The sequence below is a fragment of the Idiotropiscis lumnitzeri genome, chromosome 13 (assembly GCF_059441095.1).
Source record: "Idiotropiscis lumnitzeri isolate Australia: NSW breed Sydney's pygmy pipehorse chromosome 13, RoL_Ilum_1.0, whole genome shotgun sequence".
In the NCBI taxonomy this organism is placed as follows: Eukaryota; Metazoa; Chordata; class Actinopteri; order Syngnathiformes; family Syngnathidae; genus Idiotropiscis; species Idiotropiscis lumnitzeri.
In genome coordinates this window covers 17951761-17964335 of record NC_142403.1, presented here as the reverse complement: position 1 = coordinate 17964335, position 12575 = coordinate 17951761, and the positions used below count along the sequence as shown (strand labels likewise).

Below are 12575 nucleotides of genomic sequence, written 5' to 3'. Positions count from 1 at the left end.
AATGTTAGTTTCTTGGCCAGCAGTGTTGTGCTGTCCTTTAATTTTATTTTCAATGCAAGATCCCTCGCTGCATTTAAGTTGCTCATCGATGTAATAGAGTTAGTGTCTCAAATTATGACTCAGTATCTCGTTACTATTACTTAGAGTCTCATCATCTAAAAGTATCGCATAATTTTGATTTGATATTTCGTAATTATGAATTAAAATCTCACAATTAACTTTTATTTAAGTTAAAATGCTCTTGGGCAGCATGTTGAGCTTCATTTAAAGCTAGAATGTATTTTCATTGACATAGCCGCATGGTGGCGCCGTTTGCTCAGACATACGCAAATGTGCGTCTCGCTACTGTAGAGCTTTGTCATATAGATCGATGCTCTTGGCTCTGTCTCTTTTCCTGGCAGATCTATCTGGTTTAGTTCTATGCGGGGCGTTCAAGCACAGCAGCTCGTCGTCGCTACAGAGAAGGCAGACGCACAAGACTTGACTTCGCATCCACGGCGAGGAGAAACCATACGACTTCATAGAAGCCTTTTCTTGACAAAGTTGTCAGCCTGTTTTTTCAGTTTTTTTTTTTTAGCGACACATCCAGACTGAGCGCTGCTGCGTTTTGTGGCTTGTTTTCCTCTTGCGAGTTGGGACGTAAAAAACGGGATTGAACTAACCAGCAGACATTTTGTCATTTTCCCCCCCTACACATTTTTCACCCAGCGAACTTGTTCGACCTGGTTTGTTTTTCCTGATAGTCTTTTTTTAAGTATATATATATTTTTATTTTTTTTTATATACTGACGCCGAGTGAGTGCAAGGCGTAATTTCAAATGTCCCACGGAGCGATGTATCATTTTTGAGTGACATCTTTTTAGGGGGGAAGAATTACAGCTAGCTTAGCTTAGATGCTCTCAGGTTAGCTCCAACCACGACGTCAAGACCAAACTAAAGTCAAAATTGGCATTTTTATTTGGGGTAGGGTGAGTGCGTTTTGGGGAGGGGGTGGGGGTCTTGCTAGCTAGCTGTGAGCTAGGCGCTGGACAGCTCCACTTGGAAGTCTTTTTTTTTGTGGGGGGGGGGACAAAGGAAATATATCAACACAAGGCTTTTTGGTTTTAGGGGGGAAGACAGCAACAAGGGACTGACATGATGTTTCCACAATCAAGACACTCAGTAAGTCATTTATTTATTTATTTTAAATTTGTGACGATTTCTGATGTTATTTGACTCCCTGAACAATGCCCATTATTGCTTTTATGGTCATAAAAAACACCAAAACGTCAAATTCATCAGTTATGGTTGTTGTGTGTTAAAATGTATGTGCATATTATTTTATTTCAATATATTTTTATATTGGAAGCATGAAATCATGCGTTGCCATGGGAACAGCGACTCAGTCCATAGCATGCACTCTCCCATTGGCCAAGCATAAGTGGGCCTGTACTTTGTCAAAATTGAAATTGTGAATTACACATAGAGATCATCTATGCTTGAAATTGGGCGGCACGGTGGACTAAAGCTTAGCACATGTGCCTCACAGTTGAGAGGTCCTGGGTTGAAATCCCTCCACTTAAACTTTTCTTGTTTCCTGACAATGATATTTAAATGTATGGTCTGAATTTCTTTTGCGAGGTTCAGACTGAAAAATAAATCTCGTGTTTGTGTTCACGGGGGTACTACGTGGGGGTTGCTTTGAGCAAAAATGTGCAGGGGCTTCTTACTGCGACAGGAAAAAAAAGATTGAACGTGGCGAGTCAATCTGATGGTCGACGGTTTTGCTACTTTGGCTGTTAAATGCTATCTTGGTTCCCAGTTCAACAGATGTAAACAGGTCAATACATGCACCAAATATGGCAACTCATTAGCACCCCATTGTCCAAGCTTGCTCCTTTTTGGCTCAGTCTCATGCACTATTGGAAGATGCTTGTGTCATATACCTCTTGGTGCCCACAGACCGCAATGATATTGTCCCACATTGTTAATTTTTAGCACGCTGTGTCTGTGTATGTGCTGTTTGTGACACAGTAAATTCATTCTCAACGCTGATTGTAATGTGACCGGGCGAAAAGTTCCCATTCGAAAAATTCTTCAGCGGTTGTACCCTCGTCTTTGTGGGCGAAAAAAAATACAATACCAAAGTCACTTGGATGTATTTAGTCGCACTGTAACAAGTGCTCAGAGACGTTAAGTACGGTAGTAATGCTAATTATAATTTTCTGCTGTAATAATAAATGTATAAATTTTTATGGTAAACCGTTTTATCCCTACATTAGGGGATACAAATGTTTTTAAAAAATTTACAAAATGTCAAGCTAAAAGTCACCCATTTGACTAGTTGAGCCGCATGATTAAAAATGAAACAAGAATGAAGCACGTCTCTAGCGGCGGTCTCGTCTTTTCTGATCTGCCACTGGCCCTCATAGCACCTGTTAGCGCCGCTGTCACCCCCATACGTCGTGCTGCCACCTCTCCTGTCACACAGGCTTGTAGATGAGCCGCATGCGTGACATTCCTATAGATAAGCATGTCAAGCTAAGTCAGCCTTTCACATGCACGCATGCACCAGCATCATTTCGGCACCTTTGTATGAAACTGACATTTGTGGGGGGAAGACATGCCTCAAAAGTCACTTTGAGGTCAAATGGAGTGAGACGGCAGCGAACCTGTCCCAAACTTGACCTATCTTAAGTTGAGGAGCACGGAAGAGTGAATTCATTAGCTGTGTTTTAGGATTTTTTTTTTTTATTGTTTTGGAACATTTGTTTACAATGCTTAAAATGGAGCGTTTCAATATTGGATAAAAAAAAAAATGATGTGTCATCATAGATGGATAGACAAAACGGCAATCTTTTTTTTTTTTCTTCGTCAATGAAGTAGTTTTGTAATCCGCTCTAGTCGTAGGTTACGGGCACAGTTCATTGGATTAATCGTGGTGGGGATGGAAAAAGCCTCTTTGGATGCCTGACCCACTTGATAGCATTTGGCATATTGTTGGCTTTTTTTTTTTTTTTACTTGATTAATCCTAATGCAGCTTCAACAAAGCTGCTTGTGGCATGCAAGTCAAGGTTGGGGTGCCAAAGTTGAAGGATGTGGAGACAAAATCCCCACAAGAGGTTAAACGAGTTAAGAATTTTTTTGTAGTAGAATATAATCTGATAAAAGTCAAGTCAAAGTCGGTTAATCAATAAAATGAAATTATTTCTAACCAACTGATCTCATCTTGCGTAGGCAAGGTCTGAAACGTTAAACTTTGAAACTTTTCTCTTGCACAGTTACCAATTCATTGGTGCCTTTATTGTATTTTGGGGATAAACATGTTATAGTTTTCATTTTTCGTGAAATACTTCTTAGTTATTAGTAGGGCCTGACCGATGAGTTTTTTTTTTATTAGGTAATTTTTGGGCGGAAAAAAATACTAGTTATGGATTACTCAGCCAATTAATTTTAGAAAATATACTATGCATATTTTTCCCAATGCATTTTAATGGGCTCCAGTTTCATGCATATTTTCGCTATTCATGGGCCGGCCTGGTTGCTGTTCCCAACGAATAGCATTCATGAGTATGAATGAATCAATGAAATGCCAAGTATCGAACCCGATAATTGGTCTATCGCTAATACACAACCACTCACCCCCCCCCCCCCCCACACACACACACACACGCACACCCCTGCACACACACGCACAAAGTCTATGTATTTTTCTTGACCTGGTGAGAATGTGCACATAAAGACAAATTTTGTACATCAAACAGTGTTGCACATGAATATAGGACGCATGCACACACACGTGCACGCACATGCACTAGGTCTGATGTAGTGGTGGGAGGGTCAGGGGCATTATGAAGCCCACTTGAATTAACAGAGCAGCCCTCAGCCTTTCGTGTAAAACCTCCGGCTGTGTGTGTGTTGGAGGGGGTCTTAATCCCGGTGGTCCCCTGTCTCGCCCATTAAATAAACCCCCCCCCCCCACCCCAAACCCTCCGCCCCTGCGTTTGTGTGCAGTGTGTGTGTGTGCACAACCGTTGCTGTGTTTATTTGTCGCTATTGGAATTAGAGTCTTGTTGATAATTCTTGCAAGGACACATGCATATGCACATTCTTAGCAGCCTCAAGGGTGTTATCTTCTTTTTGTGTGTGCTGTGTGTGTGTGAGGGGGGGGGAGATTGAATGCGAGGGGGGCTTGACACACGCGGGCCAGCAGATGTCTGGGTCATTAAGGTTAGGCCAGCTGATTAGCATGACAAACGTGCACCTCCCCACCCACCACGGGGGGGGGGGGGGGTGTTGCTTTTGACTAGCCAAGTTGACGACACGGGTCACAGGTGATGTTGATTTTTGTCAAGGATGGCTTGAATGGGAGGGGCGTCGCCGCCTCGGACTCAATTAGAGCAACAACATACACATGAATGCCCTCGAAAACACACAGGGCTCTGTTTTTGTAGACAGCGCACGTGCGCTGGGCGTTAAAACTGGTGTATCTTCATTTTTGTGCCAGGGCAAGTCTAGTTTAACGTGTTCGGGAATTTGGCAGACCGTACTGCACCGTTACAGGGTGGAGCGAGGGCGTTTAAAGCTCCCCGGGTGCACCTGACAGTTTGGTGACAGAAAGTAGATTAGATCTCATCCCCTTAGCTGGTCTAAGTTGTGGCGCATGTGGTGTGATTTTGGTGGATTTGCTCAAAGCGCAGGCAGCAAGGTGGGGGTGGGAGTGGGCGGGTGTCACACATGGACATGAACGATCGGGCGGTCTCCAATTGCCCGATTCACAGCGGTGACCTGTGATCGCCCTGGCCAACTTTACAACAACCACCCGTTGTGTTCTGCTTGAACCTCCTCATAAATCTTTCCTTGTTTCGATCTTCTGCATGGACTCCGGCGAGTCCATTTCTGCTTCTGCAATGTCAAAGACTGCGCGTGCCTCTCCTGTGCTTAATTTAAAGGGGGTGTGTGGAGCAGCGTTCATTGTTCTCGAAGTTAGCTGGCTGTGTTCACCCCCACAACGGTGAAAATGCCCCACTGTGTGCCAAAAGAAAGAAAACGCGAACCATGCTTGGTGCTAGACTAGGGCATGAAAATAGGGCCCTTGGACTTGCATGCAAATAGTATCGCAATGTTAAAACCCAATTTTCAAACATTAGAGGTCAGTGTAGCAAATTCAAAGTAGTTTATGTCTCAACTAAAAATAAAAATGGCCGATTTTTGCCCATTTTAAAAGAGCTAATATCGGCAGATTAAATCGGCGCACAATTAATCGATCGGGCCGAAATACAGATTACTTTAATACTCGATGAATTACTCAATTATTTTGTTGATTAATCGATGAATCAAATTTAAAAAAATTCTATTCCTTTATCTAAATACTGGAAATTGTTTAAAATTGAAAGTGCACAAAATTCACCAACATAAAGTGATGATTCAGTTTTGGGTTTGCCCCGTAATATTGATCATTGTATTCCAAAATGAAATCAGATGTTTGAAAATGTCTTATTATGCAAAAAATATTTTTTTAAAAAATCAGTCTTTCATTGAGGACTCGAGAATATTAACTGTTGCATGTCTGAAATTCCAAGAATTTGTACAATTTTTAAATTAAACAATTAATGAATTATCAAAGTAATCATTGCTTATTTTGATAATCGTTTGGCTGTCGATTGCACCTCTGGATATAAGTATATCTTTTGTGTGATTGAAGTCGTTTTTCCCTTCGATAATTCACCAAAAGTACCGTGACTCATAAATAAAAGTAGACGCTCTTGCTGTTGTCTAGCGGTTGGAATGTCTGCGCCACATGCATCTGCATGTTGATGTGGAGCAAGACGGTACAAATTCATAAGCAATTGGCAGCCTTTATTTTTACCGAATGGCCTTTTGTTGTTTATTGCGCGTCAAAGTGTCCTGAATTCAAACGATTTATCATTTGCGTTGGCATTCGGCTACTCATTGAGCGTGTTTGTGTGGACCTGCTGCATCAGTATTCAGAAGCTCGTTCCCGATGGGGGAGGTAGATAGGCGGCGGCGGCGGTGCGTCGAGCTAACCCTTCACCGGTGCAGAACGGTGCGCTGGGCAGGAACAAAGCTCTCCACGGGGGATGCTTGATTGGCCCAGCTGGCCTCAACCCCACCAGAGTCCCCCTTAGACCTCTGTCTCGACACAGAACACAAGGCCACACCACATCGCAGCAGACAAGAGAATTAGCTGCTCTGTTTGTCCGCCTAAGAGCGCTAAGGCCCCAACTGGAACAATGTGTTGCTTTATCCCCGTGATCCCTGTCAGGCTCCGCCAGGATTCACCGCGAGGGAATGACAATTTAACCTCCCTTGTTTGTTTGTATAGCCGACACAATGACGGGAGTCGGGAAAGCCAGGACATGTAAATAATAATGTCTTTGGTGAAGCAGCATGTGGCTCATTATCCAAAGTTATTTCTGCGCATTGTGTTCCAAGTGATTTAACAATTAACCACAAGGTGGCTGCGTGGTTGGTATACTGGAACGCCCCCCTCATTCGCGGAGGCATTTAAACCAGTGCTTCTCAATTATTTTCTGTCACCCAAAGCGAGAAGAAAACAATTCGCCCCCCCCCCCCCAACCCCACCACCCACTCTCCGCCACAACTGTAAATGATAGAATTTTTGTTGCAAAACTAACGCCGTAGAGTTAATACTCGCTGTGCACAATAGGCAAGGAGAGCGCCACTGCCAACTAGTGGAGTGGATTTGCAATTACACTTTATTGTAGTACGACAGGGGGAAAAAAGCATGTTCCCCAGGTTTACACGCGCTCCCCTCAACATCGCAAGTGCCCCCCACAGATCTGAACCTTTTGCACCTTCTTCCCACGTCCCGTAAACATGCATATTAGATTCTAGGAATACTCTAAATCGTCTAAACTGCAGGTGCACATGTGCGTGTCGATGCTTGTTTGTCTGGAAATGTGCCCTGCGATTGACTGGTGACCAGTCTAGGTTGCAGGTCCACATCAGCGAGGACGGTCCCCAGCTCACATGTGACTCTAACTTAAAAAAAAAAAATATGAAAAGCTGACTGATTGCTTGCAAGGTCATGGTGAGTCGTTGATAGACAATTGTCGAAGACACTGCAAGAATTCCTTGCAAGTAGTCTGGCTGCGGTCGTACGTGACATAAGAAACCTTCTTATGCAGAAAATCTATCCATCTGTTTATCTATCCATCTATCTATCGCCTCTTTGCAGCAAACTTGGACTAATCTTTTGCCCCCCCCGCCCCCCATTGCCTTTCCTCCCCTGTGGGTTGTTGTGAGTAATAACCTTGCTTTTTCCAAGCAGACATCAATCATCTGTACAACCATACGGGGTGTAATCTTAACCCTTTACTCCCCCAACACACACAAATTCACGCGCACACACACACATGCACACACACACACACACACACACACACACACAAAATCCCCCTCCAGGCGTCTGGCTTTAATCTCAGACATACTCTCCAAACCGTCGGTCCTGGCTCACCATCACCCCTCTCTCACCCCCCACTCTTGACAAATTGCCCATTTCCCTCGGCTTTGCAATCTCTGCACTCTTTTCCTGTGCGTGCGCGTGCGTGCATGTGCGCGCGCGCGTTTGTAGGTTCCTCCCCACAGCCACCTTGTCACTTCTGTGTGTGTGTTTACGTGTGTGTGCGTGCATTATTTGTGCATCCGTGTCTCCGGGGCAGCGTGCCATGAGTGTCATGTTTGTGTGTGGTTTTTACTGCACGCTTGGCTGGCCTTGCATGCGGGGGTCAAGATAGTTTCGCCGAGCAGGGAGCCGGGCCGAGCCGTGCCAAGTCTATGTTTGCAAGGGCACCCCACTCCAAGTGATAAAAGTAGAATAATCCTCTTTAAAGCATCTTAACGAGGTCAACTCTGTCGGGCTGCAAGGGGAGGTGTGTGTGTGGGGGGGGGGGGGAGTGAGAGAGGGGGGGGATTGGGCTAAGCCTTGGCTTGGTCCGTGAGAGATAATAATCAAAATCAAATTCCTGGCCCAAACAGGATTAGGCTCTCTCTGCGCTCCAAAGCTCCTGTCCAGAGCGGCTGAAGACACAATCCTTTACCTCAGCCTAAACACACACACACATTTTCACACAAATGCGCACATTGTTGAAGCAGTTGCATTCTTGGACATAACCATTGCTATTTCTATCTAGTGGTTAGGGTGGCGCTATTCTTTAGATGGATTTACACCGGAGGTATAAGTGCCCATCTTTTTTCTTTGTCAACATCTGACTTAAAGACCTTTTCACACTGCACTTGGGTTTTCTCACACTGCATCAATGGACAGCACATAAGAACGACAGCATCCTGGTGCCCGTATTTGGAAGTGCCTGTGAAGTCGACTTTTAGGTAACCCGGAGGCTTTTCCTGCTGGTTGGTCTATTCCTGTCGGCACTTTGAAATCACTCTGCCGGCCGCTCTCCTATTGGATTTGGTCTTCTGACGTCACCGAAACACCGCTCAACAAATACACTTAAATATGGAGCCACGTGCTCTGGTCAATTTCCATTCCCGTGTTCCGCAAATATTGATATTTTGGAGGCCTTCTGAATATATTCTGTCTTCATTTCAACGTCAGCATGTTTGCCTTCCATCTCCCACTCTCAAGCTTGAGTCTTTTGACGGACGCAGAAAGTGGATGCAGTCAAGTCGTCCTTGACTGTACTGTTGCTATGGCGCGCAACAAAACAGCCTCGTAGCTCACAAACACAACACGGCCAACTATTAGTCACTCCGCATAGATCTTCTGCAGTCCTTTTTAAAGAGTGGGCGTGAGATAACATCCAGTCATTAGCCAGGGTTTACAATTCCAACGCTATGTCCCTGCAAAACACACACACACACACACACACCAAGTGAGATGTAAACAGCCAGGCAGTGCTCCAGGAAATACGATCCCCACACTCCCACTACCCTTAGGCAGGATTTATACGGAGGAGGATGTTTTCCAATGTATCCTGCTGGTACTCTGTTTGTGTGTGTGTGTGTGTGTGTGCCTAATCTCCTTCCATTCTCTTTGTTAACTGTTCGGCGGTGTAAAAACACCGTTTTGCAGTAGATTTCACACGGATGAGACAGGGTGAAGAGGCAAAGAGAGGGGTTGTGTGTCTGTGTGTGTGCGTGCCTTGCGTGAGGGGGGGGGTTTCAGGTGGGACGGGAAGGAAGGCGGAAGGCGGGGCAGTAATTACCTGAAACGACGAATCCCATTTATTCGCTGAAGACTGTCTCAATTGCCTTGCCGGCGCACAAAGCTTTTTAATGCTTTAATTACGTCTCAAAGGAGCGGGGCAGAATCGAATTAGAGGTTGTCCTACATTTAAAGTGCTGTGTGTGTGAGCGAGAGAGTGTATGTGAGAGAGAAAGAGCTTGCGTGTGTGTGTGCGTGTGTGTCCACACATACTATGCAAATTAGGCATGTGAGGAAGAGGCTGTGTGGGCTGCATGACTCACAGCAATGAATATTTGTGCCTCATACAAGCCCCCCCTCAGACCCCTGCACCCCCCCCCCCCAACACACACACCCCCACCATGTATCCTTGTCCCACATTCACACACACACCCACACACACTCCTGGATGTTGGCATCCTTGGTGCTCGCCATACAAGCCAGCCAGGCACAAACACAATTTGGGCTCCCGATGCATGCCGCCACCTTTTCGGTCACAGCAGATGGCACACGTCACTGCATTTCAGCGGTATTTCGTTCACATTAGGGGCGTCCATCTGCTGTCGGGCACCCGCACGGCTCCTTGTTTTGGCCGATGGCACCGTGTCACATCGACAGCTTTCAGTGTTTTATTTGACTGCAAGGTGATGGCCGTTTATACAAACTGTACTTTGTCCAATTTTGCACCCACCGACCCCCTTCGGCAGACATTTTGCAAGTTAAAGGCCAATTGACTGAATTTCTGTTTTAATGGTAGAAAAAAAAGTTTTCTAGTTTTACACATTTGGTAAGAAAACCTGATACAAATAAGAATGTAAAAAAAAAAAAAAAATTCTATTGCATTATTGTCTGATCGCTGTAAAAAGTGAACCACATACTCGACACTAAACGGGAAATAATTTCAGTCTTTCTTTTACCAGCGACTTTGATCAGTCACCATATAATGCGAAACGTCCATAAACTTTGCAATTTCAGATCTTAACCACAACTGTTTTACTCACCAAGATGAAATTTGGTTGACGTGAAGTAGAAGAAAAGTTTAAAGACCTCATGTCGGGAAAGAGACAGGAATTCTGCCATTCTGCTTTAAGGTAGCCTTTTATGGGTCAATTTGGGCGTATCAAAGGATTAACTGAAAACAAAACCAAACAAAAAAAGTTTTATTCTTATACATTTGAATCCCCTATCTTCGATGGATGGGCGCTTCATCGCAAAGAATTTTCAGTTTTCAAGTTTGGCGACTTAGCCAAATATTTTACTTAGCAACATAAAAATTCATCATCGGCGTGTCTATTATGAGTGGTCTCGCCCCAAAAAATTTTTGAACAAGCCACGCCTGAAAAGACAAATCAAGTCTGCCATTTTGGTTTGAAGCGGCCATTTTAGACCTTTCCCAAAGATCCTTTTTGTGACAATTCTGACCATATTTGAACCTCATATTCGTGATGGATTGTCCTAATTTTCAGGGAAGTGTTTTCTTATATCTCGGGGTTGAAGTTTGAAGGCATAAAACAAGAAATTCCACATTGCCTCGCTTGGTTCTGAAACGTCTACATGCCTGTCCTGACACTCTCAGTCCCTTCAAATTCCGTATGCTTTGACTGGTGTACCTCCCGAAATTTGCGTGCAGCAGGAAGTTCTACCTGGGGCTGTTGACTTCAAACACACACACACACACACGCAAAACATGGAGTTTAAAATGGTTGCACACACTGTGCTGCACTGGGAGGAAACAAGATCTGGGGCAGCAACTCCAGCCTTGGGCTCCACGGCCAACCTGTATACAAGCGTGCACACGCACACACACACGCACATACACACACACACGGTATGCAAAAGCCAAGCGGTGCAGGGAGCAGTTATCGCAGCGTGATGTGCGAGGCTGCCTGCAGCTAAGTGCCTTGTGTTGACACATGCTCAACGTGGCACAGCACCAAATAGCCGCGGTGCTGTTTGATGAGTTTGTTCCTCGCCAGTACGGTCCAGAGAGATAATAGAAAAGCTTATTTGGCTTTACAGTCAGCGTCTCTAAGCAACAGCTTCAATATTTTTTTATTTTTTTTTGGACTGTGTTTGTGTGCGCGTGGACTGCCGTTTCTGTATATATTCCAGCTCGAGCGAAATGCCTGACTTTACCGTTGTGTGTTCGCACATGTGGCTCGTTGTCCAAGTTTATCTATGAATCCTTGGTTCCAAGTAGCTGTTTAATGCCATTCCCGTTTGAATTTTACTGTCAAACTAGACATAAAACAAAGAGAAATACACATTTTTAAAACAAGCGCACAGCTTTGCCTCGATATCCGTCACGCTTGTTGGTAACAAACCATGCATAAATGCCGTCAACAGTTTAACGAACATCTATTTTGCAGCGCTATAGCCCTTTAAGCCAGGCATGTCAAACATACGGCCCCCGAGCCGGATCTGGCCCACCAACTGGTTTAATCCGGCCTGCGAGAAGATTTTGTAAAGTGTAAAAATAAGTACGGCCCAACTGAACTAAACAGCCGACCCAAATTCGCCAAATGACTGATGTTAGTTGTACACAAGTAAGATACATATGTACTTTTAATTCAGTGGACCAACCATATCCTCGAATCTTCTGGTTCATAGATTTTCCGCCATGTGTCCCCTGAGCTAAAATGAGTTTGTCACCTCTCCGTTAAGCAATGGATATTTGAACACAAACTGTGGCGGTACTTGTAGACAGACAATATAACGATAGTCGTAGGCATATATTCTTTGTGTTTTGCCCCACAAAAAATGTCTACTTGAGTTTTACAGCAACTTACTAATAAGTCAGTTGAGAAACACTTCTTTGTGTTTGTCTTTGGCTGTGTAATACTGCCCCATGTGGCCATGGTGCACACTGCACACACCCGAAGACGCGCCACGACGTGTGAAAACAGATGCCATAATTCAGAAGAATTTGTACGCACTCCAACTTCCTGTCTGTCTTGCAATGAAATACTAGAACAACATTCTCGTAGTATTCCGGAAATATTGACCGACACGTTTGTGTCGCTACCATTTGTGTTTGCGCTGTGTAAAAGTTATTTACCATATTTAATCGGTTGGCTTGTGAGGCAAGCAGGGTGCATTTTGTGCAACCTGCAGTCATTTTATTCTGCCTCATGTTCTCCGGCCACGCTCCTGTGAATGCTATTGGGGTCCTATTTTTGAAGGGAGCAGAGGACAAGTCATTCCTAATAGCGGCGTGCCACTTTTAGTGGGAAAATGTCACCGTCTCCCACATGAGCCATTACGCACACTACTGAGGAATAATGAGATTTTGCCCCTAGTTGGCTTTCCACAAGCAGGCCGTGTACAATTGGCTGCGGTGAAAATGTGGACAGATTTACAATGACAACAAACGACATCCGTCAAGCGTGTTGAAAGAGTTATTGT

General features: G+C 44.5%; 1 protein-coding gene across 2 annotated transcripts in view; it reads left to right on the top strand.

Moving 5' to 3' along the window:
- The first annotated feature begins 393 nt into the window (after positions 1-393).
- The window catches only part of tle5 (TLE family member 5, transcriptional modulator), a 28199-nt gene continuing 16017 nt past the window's right edge, over positions 394-12575 (top strand). Inside the window, exon 1 of one of the 2 annotated variants that reach the window (XM_088313690.1) lies at positions 394-1161. In XM_088313690.1, the coding sequence (XP_088169816.1) occupies positions 1135-1161 (27 nt within the window). In that variant the 5' untranslated portion in view covers positions 394-1134. The remainder of the gene's footprint in view (positions 1162-12575) is intronic. The other variant, XM_088313689.1, reaches the window with a different exon arrangement.